General features: G+C 37.9%; 1 protein-coding gene across 1 annotated transcript; it reads right to left on the bottom strand.

Moving 5' to 3' along the window:
- Positions 1-683: 683 nt before the first annotated feature.
- On the bottom strand, positions 684-14,896 carry LOC102305628 (prolyl endopeptidase). Its single transcript, XM_042224766.1, has 15 exons — positions 14,607-14,896; positions 11,813-11,887; positions 11,571-11,704; positions 11,321-11,451; positions 10,997-11,206; positions 10,777-10,898; positions 10,216-10,321; positions 9,285-9,476; positions 7,371-7,568; positions 6,868-6,971; positions 5,421-5,557; positions 3,469-3,563; positions 3,237-3,368; positions 2,413-2,569; positions 684-1,233 (listed from the first exon to the last, which is right to left on the bottom strand). The coding sequence occupies exons 1-15, from the start codon at positions 14,646-14,648 to the stop codon at positions 939-941; spliced, it is 2,130 nt and encodes a 709-aa protein (XP_042080700.1). The 5' UTR covers positions 14,649-14,896; the 3' UTR covers positions 684-938.
- Positions 14,897-26,876: the final 11,980 nt, after the last annotated feature.

Raw genomic sequence — 26,876 nt, 5'->3', positions numbered from 1 at the left:
TTGTGTATTGGTTTGTTTGTTTTTTTACTGTGTGATCCATCATGCCCGTCTTTATTCACCAGCAATTTGATCCAATCTCCAGCCAGAGTAATCAGCATAAAAATAAATAAATAAATAAATAAATAAATAAATAAGTGATTTAGTGGATTTCATCTTGCTAGTTGTTTTTTCAATTTTTAATTCTACAAATCCTATCAAAAAAAAGCGGCTTAATGCACTGATACCCGACTAGCCTTTGACCAAGAGGCGTTAGAAGGGGTTGACGTGAGCTTTTGCAGTCCCATACTGCTACTTGGTGGTAGATGAAAGAACTGCACCATAAAGTAATAACTACTGAAAAGTGACAAAAAGCAACCCTTTAGATCAGGGGTGACTGAGAACAAAAGATGTGGGGCTTTTTAATTGTATTTTCTCACGTTTTACAGCTTTTCCTACTGATGAAGACATTCCCACAGCTGTTCATATGCCATAGTGACACTTTTGCTATGATTTTGGTAACAGTACTTCTGTTGTTTTGGTAAAAAAAATAAAATAAATTCCAATAATTGTAAAACATTATTTTTACACTATTGCACTTTTATTATAAAGTTATAGACTTTTGAGCTGCTCTTTCATTATGACTTACATGTCATTTCTCATTAGGTCTATTGTAGAAGACAATAAGATTTGACAGACACCATGGATTATAATGCAGTAAAGGTTTTATTGAAAATGCTTCCATCCAATTCAAGTCATTCACAAAGTTACAGTGTATGTTTAAAAAAGTCTGTGGACTTAATTTCTAAAATTTATTTCTTACACTTCTCTAATTCATTGCTTTAGTTGTAGCAAGACTTTGTTTAAACAGATGTATTCTTATTTTTATTCGAGAGTATGCATACCAAAGTATAAAGAAGAAAAGCCTCGATTTTTACTTCCCTTTTACTGTCATGTTCTCATCATTCCCTCCATTTAAGGCCTAGTGTCTCGGCGATAAAGGACATGATGTGCGTGTCCTCCAAGATGGCCTTGGCAGTAGGTTTCCCTGCACCGTGCCCACTACGGGTGTCCACCCTGACCATCAGAGGCTGACGCTGCACAGAGCTGCTGCCAACCCCATACTGCAAGGTAGCACAGAACTTCAGTGTGTGCAAAGGTACCACACGGTCGTCATGATCTGCTGTCAGAAGCAGGACAGCAGGGTAAGGAGGGCCTGAGTAAGGTAGGTGCGGCAAATTATGGAGAGGAGAATACCTGGAGAGAGGATGACAAAGATCAAAAGGAAGGAAAACGTGAGGGGAGCCTCTTAACAGAGAGAACAAAGATCATAAGAGACATTTGAAAACTTTCATTTGTTATTCAGTTGTTCGGCTGTAATCTTTCAGGTTATGCGGGCAAGTGCAGCACTGCGACTCGACTTTCAGATTACTGAAAACAAGACCTGACGTGAATTCACAACAACATGCAGAGATTCTTCAGTCGTGAGTCAGAATAAGGAACACACAAAAAGGGAGCTATCAGACGATCCATCTGTTGATTAACAAAAAACATCAAAAGCTTTATCAAAACAAAAATCCATCATTAAAACAAAAGTCTCCCTTAAAAAGCTTTTTTGGTGATAGACAAGAGAAAAAAAATAATCATGGAAAGCAAAAGTGCCATTTGGATGAGAACATGCAGTGAATCTCACTCAACCAACTTTACTGAAACCTGGTTCAAATTCAGACAACGCAGCTCGATGTTACCATTTACTGCCGTTTTCACACTTATACTCATATTTGTAATTCTAAAAATATTTAAACTAATCAAAGGAACAGTAATGATCACAATTATAGAAAGTGATACTTTAAACTTTGGTACATTTTACTTGGTTAGGTTGAGAGTTATCTATATACTTATTTTAATCTGTGTACCTGACTTTTCTTACTCTAACCTGCTCTGTATTGTGATATACAGTTTATTTCTGTTAATTTAAGGCTTTGTTGTGGACATGTGCTGTGGTTTTCAAAGTCTGTGTGGTCAAGAACAGTGTTAAGGTTTATCAGGCAGTAGGCCACCAAGACTTTTAGTGTCACGTTGCATTTAAAGACTTCAAAAGACATCAAAAGTCTTGCTGTAGCCATTTGAAGCATGAGAATGAAACAAAAACCATCATCGTCTCTGTATTCTGACATGTAATAATAATATGTACAAGTACACCTCACTTTCAGAAAAAAACCTACTTTGGCACATTATATTAAGATGTCACTCAGCTTAAGTATTACATACTCAGAAGTAAGTTCTCCCAACCGACCGTAGATTTTTTTTTTGCTAGTTTTTAAATAATGCGATCAGTCATCGCAGTGGAGACATAAGTATGCGCGCGTACATACATATAACACACCATCATGGATGTGTACTTTAGCCGTTTGTTCAGTGTGTGTTTTTCCATACTTGATGAGCCACTTGAACTGCTCCGGATCGTCAGAACAGCCGTAATCAGTTGTCCAAGCGTGGCCGATGGTGAATTTGTGGAATTTCAGCATATCCATAACGCCCACTTCAGCTACAACACAGCCAAACAGGTCTGGACGTTGAATCATGCATGCCGCTGTGTGTAGACTCAGAATTAGTACTGCACATTCTGTTTGCTTACAAACACACATGCATCTCAATTACTTCACACTGTAGGACACAGTCACTTCTAAATGGCTATTTACACACCAGGGAAGCAGGCATTAGTTGGGTTTGTGCGATGCCATATGGCAGCCAGCCTTTGGTAAATGATGTGACTAAGCACTGTCTAATGTGGTGTTTAATAGCGAAATTAATTGAAGCTAAGCAGCTAACTACTGTTAGATGAACTTGACATTAGCAATTATGACAAAGAAGTACTATAAAAGAACACGAAGCACTGATGTGGATGCAGCTGAGGCCAATATCATAGTGTTTTTGCCCCCCCCCTTTTTGTGGCATTAGTAATAAATGTGAAAACATGAAGCTGTACTGGACTGTTACGGGTCTCATGGGTTAAATCACAGAGAAGAGGGAGCTCATCTGGTAAATTGGGGAGGAAGTAGGGGTACAGTTCCATTGGCTAATTTCAGCTATAAAAATAACGAGCAAGGTTCACACAGCTTCCCAATCTGAACGTGCAGGCAGTGGACTGTTGCATAATGGTTTCCCAGGTATACTGTTAAAACTCCCTCTGGCCTTTTCAGCAGCTATCCCACTAAAAAACATAAAGCACAGACACACACAGTTGATCCTGTACTTACCCACTAGCAGCCCTCCATTAGAGGCTCCATTGATAGCAATGAGGCTTGCTTTAGTGTACTTCTCCTGGATCAGGTACTGTGCTGCACACTGGAAGTCATCAAAGCAGTTCTGCTTGTTCGCCAAACTGCCAGCTACAAACAATACACAGCAGAAGTAGTCGTGTCAATTCCGTAAAAAAACCACACAATTACTTGCTTGCATACTACTTAGAAACTCCATGTCTTTTTGTACCTTTGTGCCAGGTGAGGCCATACTCGCCACCCCCTCTGATGTTAGCCACTGCTAGCACGCCGCCGAGGTGTTTCACAAACAGCAGAGAGGCAACACTGACCACATACAAGAAAGAATAAAGACAGAAATATTATAAGAGCACATTGCACTTAAAGAATACTGACTAGAAGTCTATAGGAAAAGCATTTAAAGAGAAAGGTAGCGTTGGTCCCATCCCTGCCCCTGAAGAGCCAATCAACCCTCGAACTAGAAAATAATAAATAGACTGTATTGTTGCACTGCTGAATACACAACAGTTTCAATTATATGATGAGAAACATATCTCCCTATCATAGTAAGTTCATTGTCTTTGCTAACTATATGCATAATATGCATTAGTATGCCATTAGTTCACTGTTCTGGTGACACTGATCGTGTCAGCACTCCAGATTGAGTCTTTCATGAAGTTGTAAAGGATTATACAAAGTTACATGACAAGGACACCAAGTTTTTTAAGCTTCTTTTTGGAGATTTTTGATTATTCCTATTATATTTAATTAGTCATGCTGTTTTTATATCACTGACATTCAAGTTAGCACCGTTTCCCCATTCATTTAGAAAGTGGTGTCAAAATACTGCTAAAAAAACCAACACTTTCTTCTAGAAAGGCCTTCACAAAATCACAAGCTTATGCCACGTAACAAGCATGGTATTTAGAAAACAAAATGCAGAAGTAGTGTTATTGGCAGTATGACACTTAAGTTCACAATGCGGTTTATTTAGATGTGACTGGCTTTACAACAGTACACATATCTAAGCAGTTTCTTTTTCATTAGCACTGAATACACAGAGCGTTTCTCAAGAAATACTAATGCATACATCCACACCCAGTCACTTACAGAGAATCCAACCTCATCAGTACTCTTTCCTCCAGAGATGAATCCAACCAGGTGTAATAAAAGCTCACTGATGGATGTAATATAGTCATAAAAATAAAAAAAAAATACAACCTCTTCAAATTCTAAGGTTTTCCTTATCAGGACATAATAAAATCATCTGGCCCTTAGGTTATAAAATTAGGTAAATGAACAACAACAAATGACATTACACCCTGCCATTATTTATCTAACAAAAGGTAAGGCCAAAATGCACATACAAAGACTTTCAAAATCACCTTTGGATGATTGATCTGTGTCTTCTAAGCAATCTCTGCTTTTCCATTCTCTTTCTAATTGTAATATCATGAGCCTTAATACATAATTGGCTAACTGAGGCCTTGCCGAGTCTGAAATTTAACTATGGAATTTTTATTGCAATTTCTCTGAACAATGTATGGCACGACCCTTCTGACCTCAAGAGCACCAGCAAATCTACATGAAGAAACCTGACTGAAATGCTGTGCCTGTATAGCCTCATATGCTAGGACCTTTTCGGAGTTGTGCGTAAATGAAAGTCCTCAAACCTCAACGAACTGAAACAATGTTGTAAAGAAGAATGAGGCAAAATTCCTCCACAATGATGTGAGACACTGATAAAGTCCTACAGAAAGGTTAGACTTCAAGTTGTTCCTGGTAAAAGTTGTTGTGCAAACTACTGACTCATAAAGTTTTCCACATAAAATTTCTGTATTTTGGCTTAATTTTTGTTAAATAGCAAATGACAAGACAGAATAATAGAAATCATGTCCAGATGGGCAAAAACCTTGAACTGAGAGGGTGTCTTGTCTTCTTATTAATTTAAAATCTCCAGCTTACAAAAAAGTTGAATTTTCACTGTTAAATTATGAATGAATGAATCAGGGTTCATTCAGTTTAAGAGCACTGGAATTATTTAGCAGGACCATCATTATGGGTTATTGTATTTAACCTTGTTTTTCCACTATTATAGTACCTACCATCATTGATCACACTGTTCTGAAGTACTAGGAAAAGTACATTAAAAGAAGACAGCTTTGACAGCACAGTCGTACTTACTTAAAGTATGGTTGTATGGAGTTCTCAAAGCCTCCATATCCATAAAGTAAAACAGGATTACTCTCATCTTTCTGAATGGCCTTAGCATGTACTAAGAACATAGGGATCTTGGTTCCATCTTTACTTGGATAGAACACCTGGTACGTAGAGAAAAATGTATTATTTGATCTGACATGTGTCAACCAACGGCTTCTTTTCTTTTTGATATATTATTTGTGACTTCCTCAACCATGGTGAACAGAATTCTGCTAATTCTGCATCGTGTGTATTCAAACAGTAGATGTGACAATTCATAACAACTATGCCTCAAAATGACAAATGTTTAGAAGTAAAGTAAAGTGTGCGTGTTAGTCCCCATAGGGAAATAGTTCCTCTGCATTTAACCCATTCACCCAGTGGGCAGCCGCCAGTGCAGCGCCCGGGGAGCAGTGTGTAGGGACGGTACCTTGCTCAGGGGTACCTCAGGGTAGCCGTTCAGTGGAGTCGAACCCCCGACCTTCCGATCATGGGGCCACCACTCTACCTACTGAGCTATCCCTGCCCCAGAAATCAATACAAATAAAGTAATGGGGACGTTTAGGCCTCAGAGACACTAAATATGCAGACACGCTTCTTTAATACAACACCAAAGAGTACATCCATGTACTGTCATATGTAAAATGAGTGTGATATATCTGCTTAGCTCTGAAATGCCTATACTGAGTCCATGATCCACTGACGTGTTGAAATGCTTTGTATTCTGTAAGGAAATGCTTTTAAATTCCAATCTCCTCTCCCAGCTCCTGCTGTATATTAGTCAACATAGGTGACTTATAGTCAATAGAACAAGTCTTATAGTTCACTGTGACTATAAAACTTTGAGTAAGAAACTTAATTTTTTAAGGGTTTCTAGACTCCTGCTATGCTGGGATTCTTCTTCGCAGGCCTAAAGACTTTTTTTAGCTGCAGTCATTTTCTGTAGTCATTCAGCCCCCGTCCTTATTTAGTCCATCAATGGTTTCTTTTTTTTTTCTAAACTTTTCACACTCCTCTAAGTTGAATGTACATTTCCTGTGTGAAGTTTCCCATTTCTGCTTTTTTTTGTTGTTGTCTCTTATTACATTTTACAGATAAGGTGCCAGAGTCAGTTCTTTGGTTCTTGTGTTGGCCATCTAGCACCGATTGCAAACTTAAAGGCTTTTATTTGTCTGGGCAATTCACAATTTACCACTGTCAGTAAGTCATTAACTTGTATTTGCATATCTCAAAAGAAGCATTAAAATAGCTCTTTGTATAAAATGATAAAGCGTGGGGTCATGTAAATAGCATGAAATAAAAGCTAGATCCCAAAGTCAAATTTCTAAAGCAGCAACATCATGACTCTGAATATTAAAAGTACTGTTAAAATACATAACATTACAGTATGTTCTACTGAAATTAAGCAGATGACCAGAAAGAGTGATATTACCTGTCTGGTCTCAATGTCTTCATTTTTGATACCCTTTACCTCCACCTCTCTGAAGACTTTGGGTTCTGGGTTTGGCTCACTCAGGTCACAGTGGTAAATGATACCTGGATACAGCATAATAGAAATCAAAGTTAGACTTCCAGTGTGACTGGTTGCATTTAAATAGTTAAATATATGGTCATTTTATTAAGAAATTCTGATTATATCATGCAAATTAATTCCATTTCAAAAGACATGATCTGCAACTTTAGTAAAATAGGCTAATTATACGAGTATTTTATGTTGCAATTAATCCTCTGTTGTAATAACAATAGCAAACAGCTGCACATCAGAAAGCATTTAATCTGTTAAATACGTGCCTTGGTCACATACAGTTACTTTATTGAGTTTTTGGAGAAGTAATTGCAATAATATTTGTATATTCTCTTTTGCATGGAATAAGAAGTGTATTTTATGTGGTTCATACTCATGGAAAAACTCAAGTATATAAAAACTGGAATTGCCTGGTGTAGTAAAGGAGGTAAACTTGTAGAAGAACTCAGAGTGTTTCTTCTTGCAGCTCACTCCGGCCACAGTGCCCACATCCAGTGGCAGGTCTCTGACAAGCCGGCCTGTAGACAACTCGTATACTTGCAGGATATCCTTCACATCATGGACATAGTTGACCAACAGGTGGTGCTGGTTCACACAAGACACAAAGCCTGCAGGAAAATAAAGGAGGAAGTAATGCAAAATGTCTTGGGGGGGGTGGTGTTGTCAAAAACAATGTATCCAAGCGCGGCACTGTATTTCTGTCTTTGTTTTCCTTTCTACATCACACCATTTATACTTCCTCCTCCTGTCGATTCCTGACAATGATCTCAGCAATAAGGAGTAATCTCATGATTACTCAAGTATAAGGCATAAACACTTTTCAACATGAATATATAAAATAGTTTTTCAGTTAAGTTTTGTAATTAATGCATAACTACGTGTGCAAAGGGCAGAATAACTGCAGGAATAAACTATAAATCCATGTTCTGTCCCTAATAAAGTCCCAACAGCCTACAGATGTTAAGATAGCTGTGGTAGTATCTACGTACATTGTATGCGATAACTACAGTTCCATGCACGGCATTTTGTCCTTTTCAAGACAAAATGTTAAATGTTGAAACGGTGACTTTATATTTAATCCTAGCGCTATTATACTATACAAAGTACAAGGATCACAATTAGGCTACATTTGGGAGTGTTTTGGTAATAACAAAACTGTGATGTTGGGCATGTAGTTAAACTGGAATGCTACAGAGACCACAACGATTTATCAGCTTAGAAAATTACAGAGGAGAGCAGTCAGTTTTGTCTTGAACAGGTTGGTGAACCTGAGTGACTAGATACTATCAAATGAAACCATCAATCCTTTATGTGAATGGCATTTTTTGACACCATGGCAACAAGCGTGTGTTACTTTACCCAAGCAACACCAAGCAAAAAAAGCAATTTAAGAATATTTAAAGAAAAAAAAACAGAAACCAAGAAAAAAAAACCAATACCATTGCCAGTAATTACTTAGGAAATAACTTGCACTAGTAAAGAAAGTATTACTGGTTTCATTTAGTAACATTATTTAAAAAAAAACCTGAATAGTCAGTTTATGAAAATTTCATTGCTCTTAATAATACCTGAATTAGTTATAAAGTTTAACTCAATAGCTGCCAACAGTAACTGAAACATTATGTTGTTTAATACAACACTGTAAGCCCTTCATAAAATGTGATTTAAATTTCCTTTAACAATATAGAATTTACATTATTATTTTTATCAGTCCAGTATTGCTCAAGTTCAAATTTCAACTATGTTCCTCTTTTCTCTTTCTTTAACATGTGTAGTTTCCCAGTGTGCCAAGAGCTATACAGCTGTTTTTACCACAAGTAAAATGTTGTGACGTGTTGTTCGCACTTCTCAAAGGTAACATGGACATTTGTGTATGTTTCATTCATCTCCAAGTACAATTACGGTCATTCAAGTGACACGAACAAAAAAAAAAAATTACAACACAAAGTGCTTATGGACCAAGTTTCACTTTTTGAGCAGAGTTCCCTCTGACGAAGGTTTTGAACCACAGACAGACATGCAAGTTCCCGATTGTTGTGGCTGGACCGTCATCGAAACATCAGGACAGAAATTCGGCTTAAAACTATTTTGCAAGATTTTAAGAGGTGAATTGTGGAAGTACAGTTCTATGAATAAACCCTTCACACATTTCTAAGGACTGTTTCAGATGCTGTCATGCGTTTAGCAGCAAGTTTGCTTTTATTAACTCTCAGACACTGCATTGCAGATAGTTCTCCACAAAAGGAATGTACTAAGACTACATGCCACTACATAATTCACTCTCTATTACAGTATGTTTTAATGACATTTCCATTTTATCTCACCCAGGACATCTTTATCATGCTGTGGTATGAGGGTAGTCCAGTGCTGTCTGTCTGGTTTCTCGATGTCTATGTTGATGAGACAGTATCGAGGCGCATCCAAGTTGGAGCGGAAAGTAAACACAGTTCCCTCATTGGTAACATAAGAGTACTGAGCCTCAAAGTTGTCCACAAGTTTGACCCACGGCAGCAGACCTGCAGAAGTACATAAATAAAATGATATTTATCACTAGCAGTGAGTATTAGGAACTAGTATTAGCTTATAAACCCTCATTTGCAGTGGGTTGTAAAAAACAATAACAAGTTTTCATAGCAGGCTTGCAGTAGAAGGTTTCACAACTTCTGTGTGGGAGGATTTCTTTTCCTCAACTAAAAACAGGCCACATTTTGTATTTTGAAATCTCAACATTTACTTCACTAATGGTTGAGTCACAGGCATCAGTTCGTGTCTACGTTGACACGTCTTAATGACAAAGCTGGCGTATTTTTCACAAAACTGCCCGGGCTACTTAGAAGCTATATATGTTGACACTGAGTCATGCTGCAGTCCATACTGCTTCATAAATACTTCTCATGAAAGATGATTTGTTCATTTGGGGTGAATTGTAAAGAACTGACAGTTCTTTACAATTCAAATCATTTTTAATGTTCTTTGCATGCTACATACAAGTCTGAAACTTTTCACAAACTTTTTCATGCCACTTAAGACACTATCCTCCAACAAAATAACTCCCAATTTGTGGCAATTCACAAATTAATACTGGCTAATGAGGTAAAGCTGGGAGGAAACTAACTACCATGAACCTGAATTTACCTGTCATGGCCAGATCAGCATTTTGCACTGTGATGCAATAAGAATACCAAATATATACCTGTGATCTTACATCTCCATAAGACACATGAGTTATTGCGGTTATGAGTATTTAACACAGACCTTTTATGCCATCGGGGAGCTGCTTTAGGTCGCAGTACCACAGCTGGTTGACAGGCTCACAGCCTTCAGTGATCGACAAAACAGCATATCTGCCGTCATCTGATATCTGGGAAGAGGATTATTTTTTAAAGTCAACACAGGGAGGGGAAAGAGAATTTGAGAAGCAGCTGACGTGAAAATGCCAATGTAGGCTTTGCCATAAAAGTATAATCTTTGCTCTTAGAATCCCCTAAAAAGACGCACTCATATAAAACAGAGATAGCTGGGTCTTTAATCATTTTAAAATACCAAAATGGACAAAAGATGCTATAATCCAATGCAATTTGCAATATTAGGTTCATGTAGTTTGCAGAAAACTAATTTAATTTTGGTAGCAATTAAATTCTTCTCTTTTCTGACAAGAGCGTCAACTCCTTAGAGTAAGCACTGCAATGGTCTAATAGGTTTCTTCCTTTTAAAACAGGAACGAACCATTAGCAGACCCCAACTCAATAAGGGTAACACATCTGCTCGAGCATCCCCGGGTAGGGCACTAATGATTCAAGAAAGCTATAGACTTACGGTCACTGCACTGTGCCACTTGGGATGGTCAGGGAACTCTGCTACCAGAATGTCTTCTGACTGGTTGGTGCCAATAACATGGTAGTAGAGCTTCTGATTCATGTTGCTGGTGGTCTCAGTACCTTCAACGAAATACAAAGTAGTTAAATACTAAATACGTTTCAAACTAGATTAGTTAAATGTGTTGTTTCTGTTTATTTGCACAATAACTCCTCCTAACCATCAGTTTTTCCTTCCTGGCGTGGGTAACAGTTATAAAAGATGCCCTTTGCATCATGAGTCCAGGCCAAGCAGCTGAATTTAACCCTTTCCAGAACGTCAGGCAGTGGGCTGAGGTCATCGGCCTTCATGAAATGCACCGTTACCCAGTCTGAGCCACTGCTACTCAAACCATAAGCAAAAAATTCACACTCTTCTGACAGTCGCCCCACTAAATGGAGAAGGAGATGAAAGAGATTAGAAGTTAGCAGTGCAAATTTAGTATCATTCCATCTCTGTTGCCTGTATGTCTGTGATCGATAACAAGTTCTGCAATTTGACTAACTTTTCAGTGCCACAGTTCCATCTTCAGAAAGCTTATTAGGATCAAAGAATACAGTTGCAGGTGCATCGAGAGAGTCCTGCATATACAGCACATCCTGGTTCTGAAGCCCTTTGTTGTGAAAGTAGAAATATCTGAAAAGAGACAAGAAACTACAGTGAGGGAAAGCATTGTTGTGACTTAAGTCCTGCAATTCAAGCTTGTTGCTTTAAGTATAAATGCTGATAACCATTAATTAAAATTCAGCTATTACCTCTTCCCCCTTTTGTAAGGGCAACTGTACTTGGGATAATTATAGACCTCAGTCAGCCGCTGATGGAACTGTGCCCGGATGGCGCACTGCTCCAGGTACGGCATAGTGAGTTTATTCTGCTCTTCAACAAAGGCCTGCGTAACAAAAACGACATGACAAGGGATGAAATGCAGATGGTTTTTTTGGGTGAAGAACCAACAGTAGCATTCTTCAAAAATAAATAAATAAAAATCATCATGTACCATTGTTTCTGCACCATCAGGGTCTTCCAGCCATGCATAGGGATCACTGATTTTAGTTCCATGGTAATCATCCACCTGTTGCAAAGATGCACAGAGAAACTAAACATGAACAAACAGGAATAAGCCAGAACAAACATACAAACACATAAACAAAGAGCGCGTCTCATCTTTGGCATTCAAACCTGATTTTCTTGACAGAAAGGATTGTCTCATTTATACTTCCTTTGAAAAGCATTTTTCTCTGGAACTGCAGAGCATCATACTTCATAACTGTCAACTGTATCAGAAATTTTTGGCTCATCAACTGGATGCTTATCAGCACTGGAATTTGGATTACTACTCCAAGCACTTTTGATAGGCCGACCTTAATGCACCAGTGAGCAGACTGAAGTTACTGCAAGTTCTCTTAAACCACAAACACCCACACATACGCATTTCCATAATGCGCCCATTTCCACTAATCCAAATAAAAATTAATGTTCCAGTAGTTTTCTGTCAATGAAAAACAACTATTAACGCTTCAAAGAAATAAGGCCCGTCACATTTTCCACTTCGACCTGAAAGCACAGCCCGTTGTCCACATCGCCTTTGACTTGTGGTGAAAAACTCATTTCAGTACCAGTTTATGGCACACATCAAGGACATTAGGTGGGGGGAAAAAAACCATTTCACCGTAGATTGGAATCATTTTATACAAATTTTCTATACAAATGTATATACTGAAATGCATTGTTAGTTATTTTTAGGCAGTTTTAATTTAACGTTACACAAGATACATGTGGCACACCAAGCTTTTAAAATAGTTTAGAGTATCATTGTGGTGGTATTATATATATTTCTTAACATCTACAGCAAACCCCTGGTCCAAATCTATGACAGGACATCGATACCAGGATGCAAAACCACATTTTTCACTTCAGTCACAAGCCATCTCTTTTCTTGGCATCTCCCATTACACAACAGAGACATGTGGCATCAGATTGTTACATGGACTCTGTATGTGGGATGTACTCCCACTGACTGGCTCCTAAGAATTAAGAGGGAAATATGACCAAACTCTAAATGTGACATTGCAAAACAGCTCTTGTCCACAACCTACTCATATTTTATTTTAACAAAACAGTAGCCTGAGATCAACCCGTGTGAAATGTTTTACTTAGGATGGATGTTTCAAGTACAGCCATTTTTCACGTTCTCGAATGTCGTACTGTTAGTGCGAGACTTAAGTCTGGGAAAAATTAGCGTACAACAAAGAACTGGTTAATCCTCACCACATTAATATTTAGGCACCTTAGGCCCACTCTGCCCGTTTTTCTGTCTCTCCTTCTTTCAGCATGCCTTTCTTTCTATCTCTCTTTACTGAGTGTTGACTGAATGCAACCAAGCTAATGTCCTCCTGGAAAGACAGTCTGACTGGCTTTTTCACTACCTGCCTTCGTGCCTTCATGCCAGTTCAGATCGGGTGAAACACAGTAGTAAACCTACATCTCATAAACCTTACAATGATCCCTGAGGCAGTGCGAGACATCCTAAGATTAGAGACAACCTTTACGTCGGCACAGGTATGGATCGGCTGGTCATTTTAAACATTTGTGGCTTATAGAATGGTAAATTTTCAAATAGTAGAGGGACCCGTCAGTTTTTATTTATACTCAAAAACCCACACGAAACAAATTTGCATCACATTCAGTTTAGCTTTGAACCATCAATGCATGCATGCATACGTGTCTAGTCATGTATGCATGCATGCATGCATGCATGACTAGACATAGATGTCATAACTCACCATTCTAAAGAATAAACCTGAAACTTTTATAGCTGCAGTATTTTATTTATTTAGTCACAAGTAACTAAGCAATTTCCAAACATATTCAGCCACAGCGGTTCATCTAATTTTACTTGAGGCTGTCCGTTTTTGGCTACTGTCACCTCTGTTCATCTTTGCTAGTGCACCGTTCATCTGATAGATGTTATTTCATTTCGGACGTTTTCTTGCAACTGTACCAGGCCATGCATATCTCTTGGTGTTCTACCCCTGTACATACAGCCTATGTTCACTTGAGTTTAATGATTGAATGCCACTGCAAGTCAGCTGCATGCTCTGCAGGACGTACTTTGGCTTCACTTTTACTTTTAAGCACAATGAAGACATACTTCGGGCTGTAAATGCAGCTAGGGAAGCTGGGGACGTTTTGTGTGTCAAGAAAAGTAAACATTTGGTAGCGTTTGGCACGACCTTTCTTGTATTAAAGTATCATTAACTTAAATCGATATGGAATTATAATTGAGTGCAATGTGGCTTTAAAAGCAACGTTTGCATGATTCACTAAACATGCAACGCCACTTTGGTACTTGGAGCTAATATAATGGCCATCATGAACAAGAACTAGTTTGTATTTGCCTTTATTTATTTGGCAGGGAGCGTGTACAAAAAATCTCCTAAGAGATGTGTAGATTTAGCCGATAGCTAATTTCCACCCACGGCCCCAGGCACGTTTTTTTTTTAATCACGTGGGCGTTACTTTACCTCCAATGCACCGGCTAATACGAGAAGTGACAAAATAAAGCCACAGAATATTTCACTTTTCGGACTTTACACACAGTAAAGTTTTGTTTTTGCTTCCTCGAACATTCGCCATTTGCCTTTCTGTCCCTCCGCGCATACGTGCATTTTCTCTTCCTGGTATCGCTTTTCCTGCTCGTGGGCTTACACCACAGCATTTCGTCGAATGAAAAACAGACCAAGAGAAAAAAGGAGAAAAAAAAAAGCACGCCGCAGAACTTTGACACTGACCTTACTGTCGTCTCTTCGGGCTACCGGGTACTTAAACGCCATGGCGACGAGCTCGAGGGTGTCTGTCGTCTTTCTTCTGCGATGTTACTTGGGGCGCGTTTCTCTTCCTTTCTTTCTTTTTTAATCGTTTAACCGAATGCAGCCTCTCGAGTTAATCAATGGAGTTTGAAAGTGAAAGTGAAAGCATGACCCCCCTTCACCTATACCCTACTCTGGTTTGCGCAAAGGGCCTGATCTGCTTTTTGACGCAGGAAATGATGTGTCACACGGCATGTGGCAACACATGCACAGCTGTAGGCTACCGACGATCGCTGGCAAGTTGTACCAAACGTATTTGACTTGTTGCACGTCAACATGCGCAAATGTATCCTAAGCAGAGAAAGGAACCTTTTCACAGAAATCTAGGGAAGACACGAATACAAATACAAATGAATAACTGTGATAAAAGCAGTGCTTCCTGCTATTTAGGATTCAAAAGTAATAATCACTCAAAGCTCTATAGCTGCATTTAATACAGTTAGGCTACTCTAATCATCTTCAATTTTTTTATATAATTAATGAATTAATATTTAGTTTAAATGTAGTTTAATTTAACAAAAAGCAGTAGAAATGTTGCCTACATGACCAAGTACCTAGATGGCATGTCCAGATTTGGGGTTTGTGTGCTTGTTGTTTTGTTTTTTTTGCAATCAGCAGCAAGTCAACAGGTTTGACATTTGACAAGATCAAGCCTGTTGTTGACATGTGACTCATATCAGTCATTGATGACTCCTCCTTTCTTGATTGACCAATTTAATTGTTTCTTTGCAAACAGGCGTGGCATTCTTTCCCTTTAAATTTATGTAAATCGATTAAAAAGCAGGCCTTGTTTAATTTCATTTTCCGTTTTCCCATTAGTAACAATGCAGTCATAAGACGACTGTTGTCCCGTGAGAATCACAAGGTTGACTCTGCTTGTTGTGTTATACACTAATGTGCATTCTGGATGAACATCGGGAAAGATAGAAGGACTGGAACAGAGACAGAGGGAGAAAGAGAAAAAAAAAGAAACAAAAACAGAGTTTCAGACGGGTAATCTGTCTAATCCACAAAGCTGTGAAAACGACTGGGGAGGAAAGGAGGGGAAAGATGGAGAACGGGGAGTTAGAAAGAAGGCTAATTTCAAACTAATTTAGTTAAGGTGATTAAGTGAGACCGGCTTGATGAGAAACCAAGCTGTTAGAAGACTTGTTACGTTTTATTTACCACTCTGCAAGTCGTTAAACATTTATGTATAATTAACATTTTCATTAAAAATAATTTCCATTACAAATAATAATAATAAAACCAAGTTTAGGAAACAATAAGATGATATATCATACTATACATGGATAAGTCAGTGACTGAGAGTGGGCTAATCCTCTAATAGTTTGTATCATTTGTTTAAATATTTATACTAATTAATAACCTTTTTCTGTGCCAATGCTGTTCAATAGCTATAATGAAAAAGAACAAACTTTGGCATAACAGTAGGCCACTTAGCCTAAATCACTGCTTTGGCAACTGCCTAACAACTGTATGGCAATAAGTGCTTTAACTGGCAGCAGGCCTGGAGAGTATCACAAATTTTGGGGGCGGCAGGGGATGAAAGTGTACCAGGCCAAGCCACAGGCAGATGGGCGGTTATGGAAGCAGATATTTTGGGCCCAGACCAGACAGCCTTAGCCACCACTGAGCCCTTCAGCAGCCTGACTAGACTGGCTGGTCCCCTACAGAGGCTGGCTTCAGCCTGGCCTGCATGGTGTGTGCTGTGCAGATGGGCTCTAATTGGCTGGAGAGACCCAGGTAGTTTGCCAGTCCTGAAGACAGAGAGATGAGATTAGCCATGTCAGATTACAGCAGAGTCGGACAGTGTCGTCTGACTGCAACAGAGGCCCAGACTCACCCACTGAGACAGAGGAAAGGAGAGGAGGAGGGAAGCGCTGACCTGTTGTTGTTTGAAGGGAAAAATAGAATGGCGATAAATAGGCATGTGCAAATATTACACACACACACATATATATACACATTATACAATATAATATATATATACATATTATATCATATATATATAATATATATTATATATATACATATATATTAACATATATACATATATATATATATACACATTATACAATGTATATAATACAATAATAATATAATAACTATACTATTACTATGTATATAATACATATACATATATATATAACTAATACTAAATATATATACCATTATCATACAATATATAATATTCATTATATATATATACAATATATACTTATATAATTATACATACTTATTAAATAATATATATACTATTATACACATATATTATATAATGATACATATATTATACATATATATATATTATATATTATACACATATATATATATTAATATACTATATATATATATATATATATATATATATATTATATATAATATATATATATATATATATATATTATATATATATATATATATTATAATATATATAACACACATATATATTATATATAATATATAATATATATATAATATATATATATATATATATATATATTATATATATATATACATTATCACATATATACGACTACGTATATCGTTCTATCCATTATAGTTATACTATATTACACCAGCTCTATACTTCCATTTATATACACATATAAATATTATACCATAACAAATATACATATACGATTCATATCAAATAATATATACATAATACATATCATATATATATATATATATATATACATACATACATATACACACACACATAAAAAACAAACAACTTAAAACACAAAAAACAGACATATGTACACATAACACAGAAGTGAACATCATCATTCTCTCCAGGCGCTGCTCCTTAACAGATGGTGCAGAGTGCATCTGCTGACAGGGATAATCTGTTATTGTTCTGAATATGTTGATTAACATTGGCGTTGTCATTTCAAAATCATATACAAATCACATCCTAACCTTAGCTTGATCCTGGGCTTACCAATGCTGGGAAGCTAATATGTTTGGCTCAAGCTCTAAAACCATGTTAAAATATAACTGAAAGTGCCAGTCCATAAGCTTCTCTTATTAGAAACTGACAATGCAACTATTTTTGTCTTTATTTAGAGAAGATAAAAATAAAGCGGCTTGGGGAAGATTTGCAGTGGGTGTTTACAGCCAGTGAGTTGTGTTTCTGCCTTCAAGATATATTTAATCCACTGATCCATAAACAGTGTTTTTTAACACTCCACAGTGAAATATATACCTCTTTTCCAGTAGTCTATCATTCAACTCCACATTTATAGAAAACAATAACAGTGATGAATTTTACTAAAAACATTTCCTATTTCTGACTAACGTAATCCCATCACCTCGCTTTTAAAATACAAGCTTGCTATATTTGCTTCTACAGACAACAAACCTGATACACCCCACCATCTTTTATATGTTAATTGAGCTGTTGTGCAGTGCAGTCCGACATTAAATTAGTGATTATCGATCGAAGACCGTGGTGGTTTATGTGGCCGGATGCCAAGTATTGATCTGTGGTTAATGTTTTTGTTCTGCAGTACGCATGATGCCTCGTGACAATAAAAGACCAGTGAGATTAAGACAATTAAGGGGTTGATTGTATTCCAAAAGACAAGAAGAAGAAGATTAAATGTGGAGATTTAGGTCAAAGTGATGATGAAGGAAGGAAGGAAGGAGGAGGGGCAGGGAAAAGGAGGAGGGCAAAGAAAAGGTGGGAGGCGGAAGAGAGGGGATTGGGGTCAGAGAAACTGATCACCATTGCATGAGAGGGTTGCCTCTGACTGCGCAAGAGAGTGATAAAAGTAGTGACGGAGGGAGGGAAAGAGGGCAAGCCCTATTCCTCATAAGACTACGTGAGATTTGCTCTCGAAGTGAGACTGTGTGTCAGCTTTTGTACCTGATTTACTCAGAGGGCACTCCTGTCTCAAGAGTTTCCTCATCTGTCTGGACTTCTGAGATAGCACTAGGTGCTTTTCTTTTTTTTGCCCTCTCTCTATTTACTCTCATCCAGTTGCCCCTCCTTTCATGGCTCGCCTAATTAGCAGACATTTTTATTGATCCAATGGATTTGGTGCTGAAATCCCCTTCTCTGTCTGCCAGACAGATCTTGGCTAAAGTCTTTCTCCTGAGCTGGTGGGCTGTGAGCTGGGGGAGGGATCCCTAGTACACGGGCCCACCTGTTGACAACAAGCCAAAAGCGTGCAGACTTTGCTACACCCTTAACAACACCCCTTTATTATCCCGATTCTCCAATCACAACATCTCTTAGTCTCCTAATATCCTCTATAGCCTACCCCACCCACTCTAATTTCGTTGGTTCTTGCTAAATAATAACTGCATGTACTGACTAGAGTTAGCAATAATTAGGGTCTTAGGCTAGCACTGTCTGTTTAGTACAGAAAGTAGCAGATTGAGAGGAACCACTTGCTGGTGATTAAGTGGCATAGACGGATTATGGAAGCATTATAAATCGCAAATTAGCCACAATGCACAACTAACATCTGTTGACACTGGTTAGACTTATTATACCATATATACAATGTTTATATATAATGTTGACTTTTTACATCACATGATAGCAGGGAAAATAACTAATGCATTTTACTTTAATAGTTAGTCAGTAGTACCAAATTTTGAGGTCCTGACTTGAGCGTCTCATACTTTATACTTATTTTACACTTAGTCCAAAAGTGTAAAACAGTGCTAGTGTTTTTGTCTACAATATACAACAGACAACTTAGCAAAAATCCAATTTTAAAGTCACACTTAAAGGCTTGTAATGTATCTCTTTTTTAGTTGCATCCATGATAAATGCCAAAAATAAGTTTCACAGGCATAAAATAACATTTTTACACCAGCAAGGTGATTCCCTGAGAGCTATTCGCTGAAACCATGGCATATTTTAGCATGGTGGGTAATGTGGCCTTAAAATAAAATTGAGGAAACTGGATAAACAATGACAAAAGAAGAAGTGCCAGCTCTAAAAAAAAAACAACAAAAAACTATCTATAGCAGATGAACAGTATCTGAAGGTCATGTCCTTGTCATAAACTTGGGATTTTAACCCTGGTTCATTGGTACATTTTTATCTATATAATATATTTTTGATTAGTTTGTTCTTTATTTTTGTCATTTTGAGTTTCACGTTCTAGATTTATTTCCTGCTTTATGCTCTTCTCACTGAAAATTGTGCTTTCTTTTGTAATTTATATTATAGTTGTCTTTCGTTAATTCCCAGAGTTTCAGTCTTCCCGCCCCATAGTGTTCCCCCTATCTGTTAAGTCTGCGTTTCGGTGTCACAGATTCATGTGTTTAGTTACTACCTGTTTTATTTTGATAGTCTCTCATCTCATAATTTTGTTTCCCCTTCAGCTGTGTTCCCCTGGTGTTTCCCATTTCCCCAATTACCTTGTGTGCATTTATTGCCTTTATCTCCCCTAAATACTTCATCATGGCCCTCTGTCATGAGTTTTCTCTTGTGGATCAGCTTTTTAGCTTTATGAGTTTTGTTTTCTTCCCGTTGGTTTTCACCAACACCAGAATAAAGTTAAAATTTTTTTGTTTATTTACTCCCTCCAACCAGTCTGCATTTGGGCCCAGAAGTCTAAATAATCCATCAAATAACAGTTAACGTTCCCTTGAGTCATCTACTATTCCAATGAATCCTCATCAGACTTGGTCTGAGCAGTAGACTGTTAAGAAGCCATTCTTAAGGAATAGAGAGAAAAAGCTGAGGTATTGCAAATTACACAAGAACTGGACTGAAGATCAGTGACAACAGGGCTCATAGTGTGATGAATCCAAATTTTAAATATTTTGTTCAAACTGTGATCAATATGTACAGAGGAGGTCAAGAGAGAGGCACAACAGTGAGTGTCAACAGCATTCTGTAAAACACAGTGGAGGCTCTATCACAACCTACTTCCTGATAATATTCTAAAATTGTTTTCTAAAAGAGAACGTAGATACAATTTGAGGGGGGAATTAAAATGAAAACATCCCTGTATCCGTACAACACTCACAAGCTTTTTCATCTCTGTGTGTGGAGTGAAGCTGTGGAACAGAATAAGTGAAGAACCGAAGAAATGTCCCAGCATGACTCAGTTTAAAAAGCGGTGCAGGGAGGAGGTAGGGCTCTGATCGTATGTTCTCACCCACTATTTTCACAACAGGGATGTGTATATATGTGTGTGGGGGTGCACAAGTATGTTTATATAAGTATATATATCTGTAAATTTGTTACTGGGGTTATAAAAAACAAACAAATAAATAAAAATCCATGCAACAAATTGTAATGAAGAATTTATGATGGACAGGGCATAAACAGGAAGAAAAAGTGTAGACTATTAGTTACTAAACAGTAGAAAGGGGGTGGGATCAAATAAGCTTATGCTTCTTCCTACTCCGTTCTGAACATGTGAGTTATTTATAATTATTAATGCTTTGTTTTTGTTTTGCTTTGTTTGTTTGTTAGTCTCTCTTTTCTCTGTTGTTGGTTATACTATTTTGATGTTCAAAATGAAGATTCAATACAAATTCAAATAGAAATTGTTGGGGGTGCCTTTTAACCAGTGGTGTTGGGAGTTTTGCCAAAATCAATGGAATTACGAATGTGCAAAAGTATCATCAGATTTCGATCCGCTACGTGATATCACCATTTTTCATTATTTTTATCAGGAGAATGATCCCAAGCAAACTGCTAATGCAGGATAAGCATACCTCGATAGAAAAAATGCACAGTAGAACACTATCGGTCATAAACTGGCCTCCTCAGATCCCAGACCTCAATATTATTGAAGCAGTGTGCGATCATGCTGAGAGAGTGTGTAACAAAAGGCAGCCACCACCAGGAAGAGCTTTGAATGTTGTAAAAGAAGCCTGGAGAAAAATCCCTACAAGAAAGCTTGCGTAAGAAAGTTCAGGCCAAATAGTGACTTTCAAATGTATTATAATTCTATAACCTCTGTTTTCTTTCTGTCTCATAAACTGCACCTACTTCCCTAGCAAAATATAATGAGGGCTGGTTCAATCCTTTCACAAAGTAATGTGCCTTTTTACTTAGAAGTTTTTACGCTGCTTTAGTCTTTGTTTGAAGAAAACAAAACCTACTACCACCTTTATGTAAAGGTGTTCCAGTCTTACCAGCAACAACAGTAATGTTACTCATTCTGTCAAACAGGGTGGCGTGTTTTGTAATGGTCCACGATTTCTGGTAGGTCGTGTCCTATTTTTTTCGGTCTAAGGATTGTCATGTTTTTTCTCTGAAGCAGAAAATCATCCCACAGGTTTAACTATTGCAAAACTGTGTTGCTCAATATATCAAAAAAAATGGCGAAAGAGAGCTCCTATTAGAGCAAGTCAGGCGTTAAAGCGATAATGTGTCCTGCTAACGTGTGCAGCTGCATGCTGGACGCCAAGTATCAACAGGGAAATGAAATGCACTGCGTCGGTTTTTGTCGTGGGCCTAGGTTGTCACATTTGTTTGTCTCTTTCACACTTTCTCACCAGGAATTGCAGTGTGACCTAAGATGATCTGATAAAACGAACATTGTATGAATAATCGGCTCAGTTATAAAAGTCGACACAGCTCAGTAATGCAAAGCACAATCAAACATTTGTTTAACAAGAGTTGTGAATTGTTGCAAATAATATGGAAATGAAATGCACCCAACCGGTGCCATGTCACACCATTCACATGTTCCCCTTCTGCTCCTACTAACTGCTGTACTGTAAGTGCGAAGATTCACATGTCTAAACTGAGAGAATCACTGCATCAACTCACAGATACATGGCGCCTACATCCTTCGATTCAATGCGCTTTTAAAAGCAGATATTTCCTTTGAGATTTGATGAATGTGAGAAGCGAAAAGTTGTATTGTTAAATATATTTTCTGAAAAACAAGAAGAAGAAGCGACTGCTACAGTACGACATTTGCCGGTAATACAGCACGATGGACGTCAATGCTAAGAAAACAAATAAGCCACAATTGTTTGTGGCAGTGACACTGACCGGACACTGAGTTTATATATTTAAACAACCAACACGTTTAAACATTAGCAACTGTAATAAAATTAGCGCAAGCATGTCTTTTTTTCATTACCAGGTCAATGTTTACGTATAATCAGTTAATCAGTAATGTAGGTGGCTAAAGAGAAACAACGCGGTATATATTTCTAATAGTAGATAGAATTTTCTCTTAGATTAAATTAGAACCATGGTAACAAAAAAAAAAAGTCCCCTCGCATGGTGCAAAGTTACTGAGCACGTAAACAGACTGATGATGATGTTGCAGATAAAGATGTTGCTTGCTGAGGCCTCTGGCTCGTCCGTCTCTTTCCTTCCTCTTCTATGATGGCATGCAACCCAGAAGAGGTGTGAAAATGTGATGGGTTATTTTGATCTGTCTCAGTAAACCTCTGAGAAACTCTGGCGTATACCAAAGTTGCTTGTGAGAAAGTGTGAGAAAGTGCTCTCACTTCGTCTTAACCTTGTACGGATAAAGTGAAATGCTACAGACTAAAAAAATGTGTCAGAGTTCTCATCAATAAAAAGTCACCATGCTGAATCTATACTGATTTCTACTACATAAACTGCACATGCAGATTTGCAGGATGGCTGAGGGTGTGCAATGATTTGAAGTTTCCTGTCATATGCTATGCTGCCAGTTTTCACTGCAACATTTAGTCATTGATTAATTGCTTTGCGAAAAAGGAAAGATGCAACCACAAAAAGTTTATAAAGCCAGTGCCAGGAGCAGATTTTTGCATTGCAACACATCTGCTGAATGATGCAGTCGTAATCAGGTAATAACAGTCATGCTCCGGTTTGCAGATGAAAACTGTAATAATGTACCGTGCACACTTCATTGAAAGGAAGATTTATCACCCACTGTCATATTTTTATTCTTTCCTGTTACCCATGCAAACTGCCTCTTTCAGTGCCCACAATAACTTTATTGTCTTTCCATGTTTCCAGGGACTTGAACGCATCTTCACCGCATTAAATGATGAGCAAAGAAAGAAAATAGAGAAATGTGGAACGAAACACTTGCAAACACTTGTCACTAGCCTTTAGAGAGATGGAGGAAATGACAGCGTGCGCCTGCTGTTAGCATTTTTAACCCTCGTTTGATATCAATGGATACTTTGATAACACAATAACAAAGATTGCACGTCAAAATGTGCTAAAACTGTTTTTGCATTTCAAATTTGTGTTGATCTCCTGACCTGTGGATTTAAGATACTAAATTTCACCCATATGTAAACCTGATTTCTTCCATAAGCCTCAGAGTGGTTTTAGTCTGTTATTTGCTTATCTTCGCCACGCAAAGGCATTTCCATGGAAGATAGTGGCTCTTGAAACTTAACAGGTCTAACGAGTTTGGATTTATACGGACAAAGATATCGGTTTGCTAAGTCATGCAGTCATGGTTAAATATAAAACGGATGGACTTTTTTTTAAAAGAGCTGTACAGAAGAAGGAGATGCATGTAGCTACATGTATATATACACAAGCAACATTTTCTGTAGTCCCCTGTCAAAACAAAGCCTCATTGAAACGATTGCACAGTGGTAACAATGGGATTTCCTACAACCAGAGACCTCTGTCCATTTAGCAAAACCACACAAACAAAGATGCTTCCAGGAAAACAATTGCCTGTGCATGTTAGTGATTAAAAATATAATGTAATCTTACATATTTAACGTTGAGCTAGTGGGGATAATCCTTCTGGTTAAAGGGATATGAAAACTAAGCTCTCCAGACCAAGTAAACAGCCCCCACACTCCACCCCCTTTGTGTGAAGTGTGTTGTTTCTATAACTTCTTCCCATCAGTCATCACTCTGTTATCAAGGACAACAGTTACAGGGAAACAGTAAGAATGCATTAACAGACAAGTAATCCTCTAAAGCATGGCTGTTTACTGTTTACAGCAGCTCAGGAATAAAAAACACCAAGGGAGGGAAGTACCAAAAATACCAAAAGAATAAGAAGAATTGAGGGCACCGAGAAATAAGGATACAGAGTACCTGTAAACATTATCTGTCCCTAAGATTTGAGGTGTGGCATGTACCCACTGCAGAAACTGATCTTGACTCGTAGCCAAGCAGCTGATGGATTGTTTCCACTTTCATTCTTAGTAAAAAAGAAAATGACTGAACTACAACTGATAGCACCAAACACTGTTGAGCTCGTTGATCCACTATGTTGGTGGCACACCATGTGAGTCAAAGTTTCTCTTGATGTCTCCTGATGACTCATTGAGGCAGATAAGGCAGTCCAATCTGACACTGAGTTTTCTTTCCTCTGTACAAGTAGTAAAGCCGTACAAGGAATCAATGCGTTAGACAAGTCAGTTAAAAGTCACTAAAACATTCCCCTTTTACACAAACCCTAAATAAAAGATGCCCTGTGACAAATCAGGACTGATATTGCTCTTCGTTTCGTTAAAGCTGCGCCATTGCGTAACACTAGCCACGCCTTCTACTCCGTCTCCAAAGAAGTTCGTAATGATTCCACGAAATGAAATTGCTTCGGCAGTAAGTTAGCAAGTACAGCCACCACTATAACAACAAATGTTTTTTGCAGTTAGCTGGTCTGGAGCATTTATGTTAACACAATGCCACAATCTTTTTACAAGTGGAAATACAAGAAAATTCACCCCAAAGTTAGATTGTATCATCATCAAAGAAATTTCAGACTTTGGAGGCCTCCGTTTACTGTCAAACTCCTCTCTTCAGAGGACTCTATGGCAATTTACAATAACCATTTTTAAGCCCTTTTATTGCAATGGGACAAAACTATTAATCTATATGTTGTAGAAACAAATACCTTATTTATTTTGTTATTATGTGCAAAAAGGACTTGGAGCACCTCAAATGGTTGTTTTTGGTGTGCGTATGTTTAACAAATGTATGAAAATTTTTAAACGTGTATATAATATAAAACAAGTTGTTCAAGTAAAAAAGGATTTTAAATATTTTCATAATTTTCATGGTCTTGTAGTCTGTTTAAAACTGTGAAACTTAAGATAAGATAAGATAAGATAAGATAGAACTTTATTAATCCCTCGGGTGGGTTCCTCTGGGAAATTCGATTCAATTCGACTTTGAAGTAGGTAAACGTACGCTTGAGTAATACATGCTAGTAATACATGATCCGTGGTGAGAGGAGTTGGGCCGATAAACGTTGCAGGAAAATGTGTATTGGTGAGTAAATGTTTGGTTTCTTTTAGTAAAAGTGGGAGAACAGATACGTCACCATAAACTGGCCGAGCAGGTGGCTGCTTTCTCTGCAGCGTTATAAACACTAGAGCGCTGCAGAATTAGACTGTTACATTGCAACAGGTGTCCACCGAGACCAGACTATTACAAAACACCCAGGTGCCACTTATCATGTTTCAGGTCGCATCATTTGGTCTGATTGTCTCCGTCCAAGACAGCTTGAATAAAGCTGACCTCAGGTTTTTCTTCCACTTATCCTTTTGGTCTTGTCTGGTTCTCTCTACACCTCCCTCTTCATGCTATAGGCCCAGTTCCTTCTGACCCTCAAGTGAGGTTTCCCTCACTGGAAAAAGTACATCTAAATCTTCTGATGTCCTGGATGCAATGTGTGTCCATGAGTGTGATGAGTCTGCTGGCCTGCTATTATGGAGTGCCGGGTCTTTAGCCTTTGAGCCCTGAGCCTGAGCCCAGACTGTCTGCAAATTAGAGAAATTAGCCCAGCATAGGCGCAGGCCAGTGAAAGAGCCTAAATCCTTATCTCCCCTCCCTTCCTCCTCTTTGCCACACACACTTACAGACACGGTCCACCACCACTAACCCCCACGCCACACTGGGCAGTCAAGCTGCACTCCTGGAATAGCAGTGTTGCCATATGGCAGCCAATTTACTATTTCACCGGCCAAGTTAAGAAAGAAAAAGGGGAGAGGAGGGGGGAATGGTGGACACAAACATAGGCTCTATGGTTTAAAAATATATATATATACAGCTGCATATGAAACTTTATCTTTCAGTTTTTAATGTATTTATTCATTTTTAAATTGATACCATTGAAAATTAATCCATACATTGACATTATCCTGTTCGTGATATGTTTGTGCAATTTGCTACTCATAGTCATCTTAAAGAATGTTCTTTTATATTTACTTTATTATACTTTTAAAGTTATTTTTTCAGGTTTTCTTTAGTGTTTTGGGGAGTGGGTTACCCAA

The sequence above is a fragment of the Haplochromis burtoni genome, unplaced genomic scaffold, assembly GCF_018398535.1.
Source record: "Haplochromis burtoni strain Fernald_Lab_line unplaced genomic scaffold, NCSU_Asbu1 Contig_149, whole genome shotgun sequence".
Classification (NCBI taxonomy): domain Eukaryota; kingdom Metazoa; phylum Chordata; class Actinopteri; order Cichliformes; family Cichlidae; genus Haplochromis; species Haplochromis burtoni.
The sequence above is the reverse complement of the archived record's forward strand: the minus strand, read 5'-3'. Positions and strand labels throughout refer to the sequence as shown.

What these genes read in the sequence shown, in the direction of transcription:
- LOC102305628 (XM_042224766.1), bottom strand. Translation starts at nt 14,648, where the DNA reads ATGGCGTTTAAGTACCCGGTAGCCCGAAGAGACGACAGTAAG. An exon ending in TGGAACTGTGGCACTGAAAA is followed by an intron (nt 11,207 to 11,320) that starts GTTAGTCAAATT and finishes TTCTCCATTTAG; the next exon opens with TGGGGCGACTGTCAGAAGAG. An exon ending in AAGACATTGAGACCAGACAG is followed by an intron (nt 5,558 to 6,867) that starts GTAATATCACTC and finishes TCTACGTACCAG; the next exon opens with GTGTTCTATCCAAGTAAAGA.